General features: G+C 38.0%; 1 protein-coding gene across 2 annotated transcripts in view; it reads left to right on the top strand.

The window, feature by feature from the left end:
• The window catches only part of EML6 (EMAP like 6), a 261,708-nt gene that overhangs the window by 184,351 nt on the left and 61,572 nt on the right, over window positions 1-15,785 (top strand). For both annotated transcript variants that reach the window (XM_035001542.1, XM_035001543.1), the window contains exons 17-20: window positions 9,076-9,176; window positions 10,492-10,694; window positions 13,056-13,167; window positions 13,434-13,561. In XM_035001542.1, coding sequence (XP_034857433.1) covers window positions 9,076-9,176; window positions 10,492-10,694; window positions 13,056-13,167; window positions 13,434-13,561 — 544 coding nt within the window. The remainder of the gene's footprint in view (window positions 1-9,075; window positions 9,177-10,491; window positions 10,695-13,055; window positions 13,168-13,433; window positions 13,562-15,785) is intronic.

Raw genomic sequence — 15,785 nt, 5'->3', positions numbered from 1 at the left:
AAATTCTTGGCAGCAAATAACAGCTCATAAATCTGCCTGCCCAAGTGGGCTTTCTTGGCCTCTCTTTCTAGTATTCCACACTGTTTTATCATTCCCTACTAGTACTCAGATTCAGTTCCTCTTTAGAACTCTGCTTTCCCTTTAGCTAATATGCTGAATTTTAGTTTAATATTTCTGATAACATACCAACTGCAACGTAGATTACTTCAGGCAAAGCTCATGTCTGCATTTCAAAAGCAACAGAAAAGCAATTTTCCTGCTAGAAAACCCTCTGCAACCTTCTGTGGCTCACCTGTTGTATGCCAGAAACATTCATAGAAACAGAAGAAATAAATATTTATTAAAATTTTAAAGGTATATATTTTATATGCTGGGTAGTGTTACTTCTATTTAATTAACACAAAGCAACTTAACACCATTATGTTAGTAATACACTTTATTTTTGGAATTGCTCCCAAGCCTTATGTCACATTCCCAAAACAGGACACCTGCAAAATTGCCCTCCAAGAATATTTTTGCAATTGTAATATTAACCAGTGCTCTTTCCAAGAAGGAATGTCAAGGGTTGCTAAAGTTCTTTGAAGACTACTAGGTTTTAAAATAATAAATAGGTAAATATTTACATAAATACCTGTTTATATAATAATATTTATATAATATAAATAAATATAAATATACAAATAAATAAAAACTCTATGGCCTTCAGTTACATACTTAGGCAGATAGAAACCTTAAAAACTGGGGCACAGGGGCACCTGGCATGCTCAGTCAGTAGAGCATATGACTCTGGATCACGGGGTTGTGAATTTGAGCCCCACACTGGGTGTAGAGATTACTTAAAAAAAAAACAAAACAACTGGGACATGAAAGAAGTGACAAAGAAAAACAGGCGATACTTTACTAGCGTCAAGGAGTCTTCACAGCTCCTGAGAGGGCTTGATTTACTCTCAGGCTGGCCGACTCAGTGACACCCCTCACTTTGTACTGCATCTCAGTCATGCCAGTGGTGGGCACAAGCCAGTCTTGCCCGTGAACCCACCTCTGGCAGCCTGCACTGCTCTGGCCGGATGGTGTTCTACAAAACCCCTACCCCCAAGATGGGAGAGATGCCCGTGGAGGGATGGGCAAGGCAGGAGCCACGATGGCGTCACCAGCTGATGCCCAGGGCTAAGGGGTGCCACCTGCATGACACTGCACCCTCAAAAGCCACCTGCTGTTGTGAAAATGCTTCACGGAAACTCCTTTGTTATCAGCTCAGAGAAATTAGGGATTGGCACATGGAGATCTTATTACAAGATCTCTGAGGCTTAATCCAATCTCTGAACAGTTCTTCTGCCTCTTCGCTAATTTTCATGAAAGATTTCAATCACCTCCATTACAAATGAATTTATTCAGTCTTTTTTTTCCTTTTGAAGGTTGTTCAGATTTTAGTGTTATATACAAGTAACCCATTTAATAACCAAAACCAATCTCTTATGGGCAGTAGTTAAATCGCCTAATATCAGTGTCAGTCGGAGAAGAATAATGAGATAATCAGGTGCCTCTATGTCCCTTTATGTGCATTTCTAATGCACCAGTAACAGGACCGTGGGGGACAGTGACTAATTATTCTTGACATGCTTCATCTCAGAAGTGTGAACAGTAGGCAAAAGGTACAGTAATCAAGGTGCCTAACAAGAATATTTGCAGTGTCAATGTGACATAATTGTGCCGCTGGAAAGCTCAGGGACAAAATGTAGGCCCACGAAGAGCAGGTGTGTAGCATGTATTTCCATGTGAGCTTTGTTGCTCTATTTATTATAGGCCCCCACCCTGACATGCATTTAGGGAATGTGATAAAGTCTCCTGCAGACCAAATTGGCACCTTTGTTTTCTCACTTTCCTTTTTAAAGATGAGTATCTCTTTTTTAAAATCACATTTATTACTCTTTTCTCTGTTTTCAAAATAATGCGTGATCATTATAGAAAAGTTAACACACAAAAAAAACCAAGAGGAAAGTGAAAATCATCCATAATTCCACTACCCGTGACATAGCCAACATTTTAGTGTTTGTTCTTTAGTATATATTGTTCTAGTATTCTTATCAATTTTTATTCATATGTGAGATTTTCCACATAATGGCTCTGCAACTGGCTTCTTTTTTTCACTCACCAGTATGTCCTCTCACTTTATTCTTATTATTATTACCTGGCTTATTCTGTATTATTATTCTATATTGTAAGCTATTTTATTTATTTTTTATGGGGAAATGTTTTCCTTTTTGATTTTGTTTCAAATTTTTATTTAGATTCTAGTTAGTTAACATACAGTGCAATATTGGTTTCAGGAGTAGAATTCAGTGGTTCATCACTTACATACAACACCCAGCACTCATCACAACAAATGTCCTCCTTAATGCCCATCACCCATCTAGCCCATCCCCCACCCACCTCCCTCCATCAACCCTCAGTTTGTTCCCTGTAGTTGAGTCTCTTATGGTTTGTTTCCCCCCTCTCTCCTTTTTCCCCTTCCATATGTTCATCTGTTTTGTTTCTTAAATTCCACATATGAGTGAAATCATATGGTATTTGTCTTTCTCTGACTGCCTTATTTCACTCAGAATAATATATTCTAGTTCCATCCACATTGTCGCAAATGGCAAGAGTTCATTCTTTTTGACAGCTGAGTAATATTCAACCATATATGTATATATTTAGTTGTGTATGCATATATATATACACACACATAACACACCTTTATCCATTCATGAGTCGATGAACATTTGGGCTCTTTCTGTAGTTTGGCTATTGTTGGGAATGCTGCTATAAACATTGGGGTCATGTGTCCCTTCGAATCTGTATTTTTGTAGCCTTTGGGTAAATACCTAGTAATACAGTTGCTGGATTATAGGGTAGTTCTATTTGTAGCTTTTCAAGGAATCTCCATACTGTTTTCTAGTGGCTGCACCAGTTTGCATTCCCACCAACAGTGCAAAAGGGTTCCCCTTTCTCCACATCCTCGCCAACACCTGTTGTTTCCTGTGTTGTTAATTTTAGCCATCCTGACAGGTGTGAGGTAGTATCTCTTCATGGTTTTGATTTGTATTTCCCTGATGATGAGTGATGTTGAGCATTTTTTCATGTGTCTGTTAGCCATCTGGATGTCTTTGGAAAAATGTCTTCATATTTTCTATCTGTTTCCTAACTGGAATATTTGGTTTTTAGTTGTTGAGTTTGAGAAGTTCTTTATAGATTTTGAATACTAACCTTTTATTAGATATGTCATTTGCAAACGTCTTCTTCCATTCTGTAGGTGCCTTTTAGTTTTGTTGATTATTTCCTTTGCTGTGCAGAAGCTTTTTATTTTGATGAAATCCCAATAGTTCATTTTTGCTTTTGTTTCCCTTGCCTCAGGAGACATACCTAGTAAGAAGTTGCTACGGCCGAGATCAAAGAGGTTGCTGCCTGTGTTCTCCTCCAGGATTTTGATGGTTTCTTGTCTCACATTTAGGTCTTTCATCCATTTTGAATTTATTTTTGTGTATATGGTGTAAGAAAATGGTCCAGTTTCATTGTTCTGCATGTTGCTGCCCAGTTTCCCCAATACCTCATGTTGAAGAGACTGTCTTTTTTCCATTGGATATTCTTTCCTGCTTTGTTGAAGATTAGTTGAACATGAGGTACCTGGGAGGCTCAGTCGGTTGAGCATCTGACTCTTGATTTTGGCTCAGGTCATGATCTCAGGGTCGTGAGTTCGAGATCCACGTCAGACTCTGCACCAAGTGTGGAGTCTGTTTGGGATTCTCTCTCTCCCTACCCTTCTGCCCCTCCCCTATGTTTGCACACATTCTCTCTCTTAAAAAAAAAAAAAAAGATTAGTTGACCATATAGTTGTGGGTCCATTTCTGGGTTCTCTGTTCTGTTCTATTGATCTATGTGTCTATTTTTGTGCCAGTACCATATTGTTTTGATCACTGTAGCTTTGCAATATAGCTTGAGGTCCGGAATTGTGATGCCTCCAGGTTTCCTTTTCTTTTTCAGGTTTGCTTTGGCTATTCGGGATCTTTTGTGGTTCCATACAAATTTTAGGATTGTGTGCTCTAGCTCTGCAAAAAATGCCAGTGGTATTTTGATAAGGATTGCATTAAATGTGTAGATTGCTTTGGTAGTACAGACATTTTAACAATGTTTGTTCTTCCAATCCATGAGCATGGAATGTTTTTCCATTTTTTATGTCTTTCTCAATTTCTTTCATCAGTGTTCTTTATTTTCGGAGTACAGATCATTCACTTCTTGGGTTAGGTTTATTCATAGGTATCTTACGGGTTTTGGTGTATTGTAAGCTATTTCAAATCCTTTTTGAAGATGGGGTATAAATCAAACATTCCTTCACTCTTCCAAGCTGTGGGCTACCTCCACAAAAAAAGAGAACACAAATCACACACAGGACTGGGCCTCTAAGCAAATGAAGGGTTCTGAATAGAACATTTAGAAGCCAACTCATCTGTGTGCAGCTGCCCTGGACTTCTGGAAGAGGCACTTTCCTTCCCTCTTCCCCTGTGCTTGCCAGTGGAGTTTACAATGTGGCCCAATGTGGTGAATTACTTATGACTCTGGCATGAGGAGTCATCCTTTATTAGGGCAGCAGGACAGTCTTCTGCATTCTTACTTTCTGCTTAGGACCTGAAACTCTTTCCATTTTATTTTTCTTACTGACACAGTTGTAGGCAACTACTCTACAGATTTAACAAGTATCTAAGGGAAAGATAGCAGAAGTATCCATTAATGTCCTTAATGTAGGTTTTGACATTAACTGAACATTGATATGCCATCATTCATCAGTTTAGAACTTTAGCCACAAGAGAAAACCCACTGGTGTTTTTATGACATCAAGAAATTAGATGAAAACTAAAAAGTGCTCTTGAAAAAAACCATTTTTCCAACTATCTAAATATTTGGCATTGGATAAACACAAAATAGTCCTTTTTTCTGTGTGGGAAATGTAATTTGTAATACCTGCTCTCAATTTTCTTGTCAGTTTTCTCTAGCATCTTCTCTCTAAAGTTTTTATTAATGATTTAGAATCTGTGGGGATTTTCCTCCAAGCAAGAAATCTTTGGACGCTTAATGTCTTTTATGGTTATCTGGTCCATTTCTCCTCTTGGTGTTAAGCACATTTTCTCTCCTTACATATCTAAACTTTTATCTCTCTGTCCTAATTGTTCCTGATAACTTCTAGTGATGTACCTTGGCCCTAATGTCCATGTGTCACTTTGGACTTTCAAAGAAATGAAGAGAGAATGTTCAAGTATCAGTTCCTCTCCTTTCCCTGCCTGTCAGTGTAGGGCCCATGTAATGGGCATGGAGATGCTCTGTCCTGTTTTTTAACTTATTATGGAAAATTTCAAAGTAACACAGAAGTGGAGGAAATAGCATAGTGGACTCCTTTTCACCCAGCTGCATCATTCTACAGATGGTACAAATCTTCCTCCCCTCGTTTTTTTTCTTTTACTTACTTTTTTGCTAGAATATTTTAAAGAAAATTTAAGACAGCATGTCTTTTGACCTGTATATACTTCATTAAGCATTTCTAACTTAAACAGTATATTTTTATTTTATTATTTAATTGAAGTATAGTTGATATACAATATTATGTTAGTTTCAGGTGTACAACATAGTGATTTGACATTTATATACATTTTGAAATGCTTACCATGATAAAAGTAATTATCTGTCACCATCCAAAGTTGTTAAAATATTGGCTGTATTCACTGCTGTACTTTTCATCTATAACTTATTTATTTCATAACTTTAAAGTTGTACTTCTTAATTCCCTTCAGTTATTTTGCCCATTCCCCAAACCCCATCCCCTGTGCAACCACCAATTTGTTCTCTGTATTTATGAGTCTGTTTCTCTTTTGTTTCATTTGTTCATTTGTTTTGTTTTTTAGATTCCATCTGTCAGTGAACTCTTATGGCATTTGTCATTCTCTGTCTGGGCTATTTCACTTAGCATAATACTCTCTAGGTCCATCTGTGTTGTTGCAAATGGCATGATTTCATTCTTTTTAATGGCTGAGTAATATTCTAGTGTGTGTGTGTGTGTGTGTGTGTGTACCACATCTTCCTTGTCCATTCATCTTTGGATGAACACTTGGGTTGCTTCCATATCTTGGCTATTGTAAGTAATGTTGAAATAAGCATAGGGGTGCATAGATCTTTTGGAATTGGTGTTTTTGTTTCCTTTGGGTAAATACCCGGTCATGGAATTACTGGGTCCTATAATATTTCTATTTTTAATTTTTTGAGGAACTTCCATACTGTTTTCCACAGTGGCTGCACCAGTTTATATTCCCCCCAACAGTGCATGAGGGTTCCTTTTTCTCTACATCCTCGCCAACACTCGTTATTTCTTATATTTTTGATAGTAACCATTCTGACTGGTGTCAGGTAATATCTCATTGTGGTTTTAATTTGCACTTTTCTGGTGATGAGTGATGCTGAGCATCTTTTCATGTGTTTGCCATTTATGTCTTCTTTAGAAAAATGTCTATTTAGGTCCTCTACCCACTTTTTAATGGGATTTTTTTATGGTGCTGAGTTCTATAAGTTCTTTATATATTTTGCATATTAGCCCCTTATCATATATATCCTTTGCCAATATTTTCTCCCATTCAGTAGGTGACCTTTTTTTTGTTGATGGTTTCCTTTGCTGTGAAAAATATTTTTATTTTAGTGTCCTGATATTTATTTTTGCTTTTGTTTCTCTTGCCTCAGGAGACATACCCTTAAATATGTTGTTGAGGTCAATGTCCAGGATATTGCTGCCCATGTTTTCTTTTATGACTTTTACAGTTTCAAGTCTTTAATCTATTTGCATTTATTTTTTTCAAGTCTTTAATCTATTTGCATTTATTTCTGTATATGGTATAAGAAGGTGGTCTTGTGTCATTCTTTTGCATGTAGCTCCCCAGTTTCCTCAGCACCCTTTGTTGAAAAGGCTGTCTTTTACTCATTATGAATTCTTGCCTCCTTTTTTGTAAATTAATTGACCACATAGGCATGGATTTATTTCTTGGCTCCCTAGACTGTTCCATTGATTTATATGTCTGTTTTTGTGCCAGTACCATACTGTTTTGAGTACTATAACTTTGTAGTGTATCTTGAAATCTGGGATTGTGATGACATCCTGCTTTGTTCTTTTTCAAGATTTCTTTGGCTATTCAAGGTCTTTTGTGGTTCCATGTAAATTCTAGTTCTGTGAAAAATGCTATTGGTATTTTGATAGGGATTGCTCTCAATCTTTAGAGTGCTTTGGGTACTATGGACATTTTAATAATATTAATTATTCTAACCCATGAGCATAGCATATCTTTTTATTTGTTTGTGTCATCTTCAGTTTCTTTCATCAATGTCTTATAGGTTTAGAGTATGACTTTAACCTCCTTGGTTAAGTTTAATTGTAGGTAACTTATTCTTTTTGGTACAATTATAAATGGGATTGCTTTTCTTAATTTCTCTTTTTGCTACTTTGTTATTGGTGTATAGAAATGCAACAGATTTTTGTGTACTAATTTTATATCCTGCAACTTTACTGAACTCATTTATTAGTTCTAAGTAAGGCCATATATGAAAAACCCACAGCTAACATCATACTGACTGGTGAAAAACTGAAAGCTTTTCCTCTAAGATCAGGAACAAGACAAGGATGTACACTCTTACCACTTTTATTCAACATAGTACTGGAAGTCCTAGCTGCAGCAGTCAGACAAGAAAAAAAGAAATAAAAGGCATCCAGATTGGTAAGGAAAAAGTAAAACTGTCACTATTTGCATATGACATGATCTGATATGTAGAAAACCCTAAAGACTCCACCAAAGGTTCCTCCATGTCTTCTCATGGCTCGATAGCTCATTTCTGTTTATCACTGAATGGTACTCTATTGTCTGGATATACCACTTTTTTTTTTTTTTTTTTTACTTACCTGCTGAAGGACATCTTGATTGCTTCTAAGTTTTGCCAATTAGAGTTAAAGCTGCTGTAAACATCTATGTGCAGGTTTTTGTGTTAAATTTATACCTTGGTTTTTGTTGTTGTTTATAAAATCATTTATTCCATTATATTTTTCAGCTGTTTTTTGCATATGTTGAAGTTGTTGATTCTGCACTTAATTTTGTATGCTGTAGCTTGACTAAGTTATCTTGTTTGTAATTGTTTTTACATTATTTTCTTTTGAGTTTTCTAGATACATAGTTGCATCATCTGCAAATAGAAATAGTTTCACCTCTTCCATTCCAGCTCTTATGCCTTTAATTTTTAAAATCTTACCTATTTGCACTTGTTAATATGTTCAATACAAGGTTAAATGGCAATGGTAATAATCTTGTTCCTGACTCCACTGGGAATGATATTAAGTAAGAATCTGACTTTTGAGTTCACACACACAAACACATCATGAATAAGCTACTGTTTCAGCAGTTTCTGTTTCTAAAGGATAATGGCCCACAACATCTGGAGAGCCAGCCCGTGTATAGTTGTTCTTGAATGAATCTGGGTTTTTCAATGAGAGTGCCTTGGATTAATAGATGACATCCTTTCTCTTCCCATGGATGTGAGCTAAAGGCTTCAATTTCTAGCAAATACATTTCTAACTGAAATTCTCTTTAACCTGAAGTTATGCCTTCCACAGGAAAGAATATTACATTTGAAGCTTCTCATTAATATGACAGCAGTGTCTTCCCCTTTTTCCTATATAAGACCTCTATATCCTGAGAACTGCAATCTTATGATAGTGGCATTAATTTTATCTTATGGAGACATTCTGATCCATTATAAATATTTCATTAATTTGTTTAGAGCATAAGTGAGTAGACTTTGGTAGCAATATGAGGGTTAGAAGAGAGGGCTCCCACATGCAAAGAAAGGTCAAAGCTCATGATTTTAATATAGACCTTATGTGTATTTTAAATTACTTTCTAATTTACTTGTCCTGTTAGATGTATTTAATGAAAGTTAGACCAAATGTATGCTTTTAATAAAACTCTCTATCAAAGCTTCATGACAACTAGATTTTTTTCTTCTATTTGTCTCTTACAGAGGGCATAAAGACAAGATATTTGTGGTTAAGTGTAACCCACACCATGTTGACAAACTGGTTACAGTTGGGATGAAGCATATCAAATTCTGGCAACAAGCAGGTATTGTTTGGGTTTATCGTTTATGTGGTTGAAAGCTTTAAAAAAAATCTATCTGAAAAAAAGCCCACCACCATTACCTAGCCAGTCTCTGCAATTTAAAATTAAAATGTTCCTGGAAGACATGCTCTTCCAAATTCACTTTGAGCTGCTTAATGTCCAAGCTGTAAAACTCAAACACTCTATCTGATGCTGTGCATGTTTGTCAATATCTAGAAAGCTTTGGGAAATGTTCTGTAAAAACAATTATTTTTATATTTAATCATCTGTTCTGAAAGCTGTAATTATATTGGACCACTGAACAGGAAATAAAATAATCACTTTGGTTGAGTGGATAACATTTTCAGTATTTTGAGGGTTCTTTTATTACTTTATCACTGAATGTAAACATGAATTAAACCCCAACACTATACACAACAGGTGATCCAAATAAATTTTTGTGCATTATAATATTGATAATAAGGATGAATGAATAAGCATATCAAAACATGCAAGGACATCCTATTCTTCTCACTAATAAACCAGACCTGTTATTGGGATTGTGAATTCTTAGTATTGGCTTAGGTACCATGCACACGTAATCTTGCACTGGACAAAATGTAAACATGCAACTGTTCCAGTGCTTTCTGCTTTTAAAGAAAAGATAGTGGCACCCAACATGTCTGGAGAGCCAGTCTATGTGTAGTTTTCTGGACTAGGTCTGGGTTTGTCAGTGCTTATCAGGAAGTACAGGGAAATGTGAACATCTCAAGGACAAATCTGATGTACCTTTTCCTACACAGTGATTCATTTTCTCACCCTAAAGTTCCCATGACAAAAATCGAGGCAAAACATACGTCACATGTTCACATTTTTCATTACTGCTAGTGTTGTTCGCATTCTCTTTGGTCAGCATTCATGAAGACTTTCCTAGCTAGCCCAGGCACTGAGTCCCTCCTCTGCTGGCTGGCATGGAACTGGCACTGAACCTTGGTTAGATGAATGTCCTGTTGGAATGAGATGCATAAGGACAGCCTCTCTCCAACCAGAACCTAAGTTCATTGAATGAAGAAACTCCTTCTTCTCATCTTTATACCCCAGCATTGACCACTGTATCCACCACAAAGGGGGGATTCAATAAACATTGAATTAATGAATGTGTAAATGAGAAACCCTCTTAGAATATTTTTGTTTATGATGTTTTCTGCCATCTTTATACATCTTTCCATATACATATAACATAGACACACTGGGGTTTTCATTGAAGGCAGTCATTCCAGATGCTCATAGAAGGTGTCAGTATGTCAAAAAAATAATAAATGGTCTTGGTCCACTTCAGGTGGGGGCTTCACCTCTAAAAGAGGAATTTTTGGAAGTGCTGGAAAATTGGAAACAATGATGTGTGTTTCTTATGGGCGAATGGAAGATCTAGTGTTCTCAGGAGCAGCTACTGGAGATATTTTTATTTGGAAAGATATTCTACTACTAAAGACAGTGAAAGCTCATGATGGGCCTGTGTTTGCTATGTATGCATTGGATAAGGTATGGCATATTTTCATCATTAGCTTTCTAAAATTATAAGTTAGTCTGAGGAAGGCCCACACCAGCAGGATGCTTGCTTGTCTCTAAAGCCTGTCTGAATTGGGAAATAGTTGTCATGAATGGAGAGGAGTACAAATATTTTTAAAAATTCTTTCATTTATAATTATTTCTTTATGGGCAGTTACTACTTTTTTCATACTCATTCCTCCTAGCGCTCAGCCCTGAGAGCCCCTTAAGAGGTGTTGAAATAATGTACAAACCCAGTAGCAGACAAGTCCTGAGAAATGTTTCAGCATTCTCTTCCTCCTTTGTACACAGCAAGCAAAGACCTCAAAGTACCAAGTGGTTCGATTATTGTCCCACTCATCAATTTGACCAAAAGTTTAGTTGATAACCAGTTTGTTCCTGTGTAGACAGGTTCAACTTTAACAAGAGTGTTAGAGTGAAGTCTTGGCTTTGTGTGTATTAGGGTTTTCCAGAGAAACAGAATCCGTAGGACATACATACACATACACATCTACCAAAAAAAAAAAAAAAAGATTTATTATAAGGAATTGGTTCGTGCAGTTATGGAGGTTAAGCATTCCCACTGTGTCCTCTGCAAGCTGTAGCCCCTGGGAAGCTGGTGGTATAACTGAGTGCGAATCCAGAGGCCAGAGAACCAGGGCTGCCACTAGTGTGCCTCTCAGTCTGAGGATGGGAAAAGAGGAGATGTCCCAGCTCGATCAGTGAGACAGAAAAAACAGGGATGCATTCCTCCTTCCTCTGCCTTTTGTTCTATTCAGGGTCTCAAAGAATTGGATGGTGCTCGCCCCCATTGGGGAGGGCAATCTACTTTATTGAGTGCACCAATTCAAATACTAATCTCACCTGGAAATACTCTCCCAGACACATACAGAAATAATATTTAATGAGAACACCCTGTGACCAGTCAGGCTGACACAAAATTAATCACACCTGCTCTATTTCCACTTAAGCTCATCTTTGTTGTCCAGCCACCTTCCTGCCTTACAGTGTTTTGTTGTTGTTGTTGTTGTTTGTTTTTTAAAGAAAGATCACACTTATTGTCAGTACTATGAAAATACCTTGTTCAACTACTTTGCCAGAAAAATCCATTTTTTATTCACTGCCAGCTTGCTGGTGGTACCAGTTTGTCTACTCTCTGACCTCTGAACAGCATAAGCCACCCAACAAACCTAACTAAGCCACCCCTCATTTTGCATTTCCCTGTTCCCAGGTAAATATGCTGATCCCAGTACTGAAGTAGGTTCTTGTTAGATGTGCAACTAAAATGGTAGTTTTAGTGGTTAAGCTGTTTTTTACTGGTAAATTTGTTTTGGCTAAAACTGTACATTAGACAAGATGAAAGTAGAAAGCAAAATCTGAAGAGGTCTCAAAGTTGATGTGCTGTAACTTGTTTAAACTCTTTCACTGCTTGATAAGTTAATCTGAAACATCATGTAAAATACCAGGATGTCACAGTCTAATTTGAATATAATTTGGGGATTGAGCCTCCCCTACAAATCTATAATGAGAATATAGGTATTTAATGTAAAAAAAACTTCAAAATATTATTTCCTTGTGAACTTCATTGAAATAAAGGAAACTAAAAGTCTCCAAGAAAACAATTACTTAGTATTTTTCATTGAAAAAAGGTTTTTCCTTAGAGCAGTTGGTGTATATAATTTCCCAGAAAGAAAAACTAGTAAAGCCAAGAAATCATAAGCTTAGAACAAGAATAAAGATCACTTCAGTAAAAAACAAAAACAAACCTAATATGTTAATCATTTTACTTTCCAGGTTTTATAAAACTTAATCTGGATTTTAATTATTATGGGCATCGATGTCCATTGAACAAAATAGGATGGTTGTGTTACATGAACTGCCTAAGTTTCTCTTAAAAGATAATGATGTTTTCTCCTGGAAGTAAATATCTAATTTGAACATATTTAATAATCATTTTTAATTGCAATGTTAATTCCAGTTCATTCAGTAGGAATAGATGAGATACCAGAAACTCTGCCAGGCTTTCCTGTTCCTTAGGCGCCCACATTTAAGTGGGGGACAGAGCACAGAAATGGCCATCCAGGATGGACCTACGGTGCCAGATACCAACCAAAGTTCTGAGGAAAGTGTGGGGAACACACATTGAAAATGTGCTTTATCCACTAGAGAAGTAGGGGAGGGATGCTTCTAGGAAATATTATATTAATATTACTTGTAATCAGGTTTTTCAGTCTCCTATACTTAGGAAGGAAACACAGACAAAGCTGCTTTTCCCAAGGGGAAGCCCTTTACAGGTCAGGTGGGCAACCTGTCATTTTGATGTATATTTCATTCTTCCCGTGTGTGCCTTCGCAGGGTTTTGTAACAGGTGGAAAGGATGGAATTGTGGAACTCTGGGATGATATGTTTGAAAGATGCTTGAAGACTTACGCCATTAAAAGAGCAGCATTGTCAACCAGCTCAAAAGGTGCCACCCCCAAATATGTGATCGGAATCTTTCTTTCCACAGGAATGGAAAAGATGGTACCGAAGCTCGTGGACACCCATTACTAAATCGGTTCTCCTTCTTCTGCAGTTAGACCTCTCAGCCCCTTGTAGAAATATCAAGGATGATTGCCTAGTACCTAGTACTTCTGAACTACAAAGACAGAGTATATATGATTATGAGGCTTGTTGTTGTTGTTCTACTAAATGCACTATTTACAATATTAAGTACAACATTTCCCCCCCCAGGCTTGCTTTTGGAAGATAACCCTTCAATTCGTGCCATCACTTTGGGACATGGACATATCCTGGTGGGAACAAAAAACGGGGAGATCCTGGAAATTGATAAAAGTGGCCCAGTGACGCTGCTTGTTCAGGTACTGTGCACATATGCTAACGCACGGTGCCCATCACAGCGGGGACTTGGGTGAGGCCTGGGGGCCGCTTAGGGTGCAGTGTTGAAGTACGCACTCAGTCTCAGGGTCGCGCAACTGCTGTGTGGATGACTTATTGCTATATAACAAATTGCCACAAATCTAGCAGCCTAAAACAATACATGTTTATTATCTTAGCTTTCTCTGGGTCAGGAGTTCAAGCATGGCTTGACTGGGTCCTCTGCTTAAAGTTTCACAAGGCTACAGGAAAGGCCAGGGCTGCAGTCTCATCAGAGGCTCACCTGAGGGAGGATCTGCTCCAAGATCATGCAGGTTGTTGGCAGAAATCACATCCTTGTGGTTGTAGGACTGAGGGTTGCATTTCTTGCCGGCTGTTGTATACATTCCTTGCCACATGGGTTCCCCAAAATGGCTGCTTGCTTCCTTGAAGCTGCGAAGGGAAAGAGGGAAAAACAGGCACTGGTCTTATGTGACATAATCATATCATCAAATGCATGTAATCAGGGACATCCATACCCTTTGCCCTATTTTATCAGTTGGCAAATAGTGATAGGTCATGCAACACTCGAAAGGGGGTGATTACACAGGGGGTGAAAACCAGGATCATGAGGGTCACTTCATGAATGTGTCCCCCACAGTCTTCCCTCTGGCTGCAATTATTACTGTCCCTACCATATGCAGAGTACATTCCCCCCCACCCCCAAGAGTATTATCCCCTTACAGTATCTGCTCAAAGTCCATAACCTCATTGTCTAAATCAAGTCCCGGTGTGGAGGAGGCTCTTTAGGTATTTTTTTTTTTGATCTGTCAATCTATAAAACTATCAGGACAAATTATTTTCTCTACTCACACCAGATACACAGTGTCTCCTTAGATTTTTTGCCTCATTCTAGTCTCCATCTTGGTGCATAAAAACACATGACCTACTTCTTGCCCTCCATCTCCCCTCAGGAATTATATTCAGGTAAAATCACATTACAGTAACATCAACAGAATCCTCAAAGATCAGTGAAGTGATAAAATCTCACTTGAGGAGGTGAGACTATGTGGAGGTGACAGATAGTCCTACCCAATTTGGTGATGGACAGATCTTATTTGTAGATGGAAGAGACTCAGGTTGGGATGAGGGTGTACATTCAGAAGCTGGAGTGAAAAAAATATGCACTGGTTATAATAAGCTTCAGGACTTCTGTGGGTCCAATAGAGAAGCTTCACCTCCTTCTACAGGCTTGCTATATTAGAGATGAACCCCAAAATCCCACTAAGAGTGGCCCTTGGATTTGCTTCATCATGGGAACAGGTCTGCACACACACCGTGGTTCAGAACACTGTGAGGTTTTAAAAATGCATGTGCCCAAGTCCCACTCAGGATATCCTGAATAAGAATGTGTTTAAAGAAGAATTCTGTGTTAAAAACAAACCTCAAAAGCCCTGTAGCTAGGGGTGCCTGGGTGGCTCAGTCGATTAAGCATCTGCCTTTGGCTCAGGTCATGATTCCAGGATCCCAGGATTGAACATCACATTGGGCTCTTTGCTCAGCGGGACCCTCCTTCTCCCTCTCCCTGCCACTTCCCCTGCTTGTACTCTCTCTTTCTATCAAATAAATAAATAAATAAAATCTTTAAAAAAAAAAAAAAAAAAGAAGGAAGGTAAGATTCCAAGCCCATTCCTATACCACTTGAGAAACTTCCAGCCTGTCTTGCTCACTGTCCATTCCTATGTTATGCAGAAATTTAGTCCCATTAGATAGGGAAATGCCATGTTTAAGTCAATATATGAGGCAGTGATTTAAAAGGGTCTCAGAGCACGCAACCCTGTCCTCAAGCAAAATGTAAAAGGGACTTGGTCTGGGAAAGACCTCCAAGCACATCCATTCTGGGGGGAAATTGGGGTTGACACCTGACCCATCCTCTGACCATGACGTTTGGGATGAGAGGCTTCTGAAGGGAAGAAAACTAGAAAACTAGGGATGTAGGGTACTCCAAATCCAATAAATTCAAAGACCGTATCTACACCCTTTGGCCCTTCTCAGATATTTGAATGTCAGCTCTATTTGGAACTTCTGCCAAATTACTGTTTTGCTCAAACAGTTTCCCTGTTAAACCAGAATCATCCAGTTTCTCTTCAGAAAGCCACCTGTTCCCTGAAGCAGTCCAAGTACAAACACCTTTCAGATGCTGTGTATGGTCTTCCTTTTTGCTTTACT

Source organism: Mirounga leonina, unplaced genomic scaffold (assembly GCF_011800145.1).
Source record: "Mirounga leonina isolate KUSES-001 unplaced genomic scaffold, KU_Mleo_1.0 Mir_125, whole genome shotgun sequence".
Classification (NCBI taxonomy): Eukaryota; Metazoa; Chordata; class Mammalia; order Carnivora; family Phocidae; genus Mirounga; species Mirounga leonina.
Note: the sequence above shows the minus strand (reverse complement) of the source record. Positions and strands in the feature narration are given on the sequence as shown.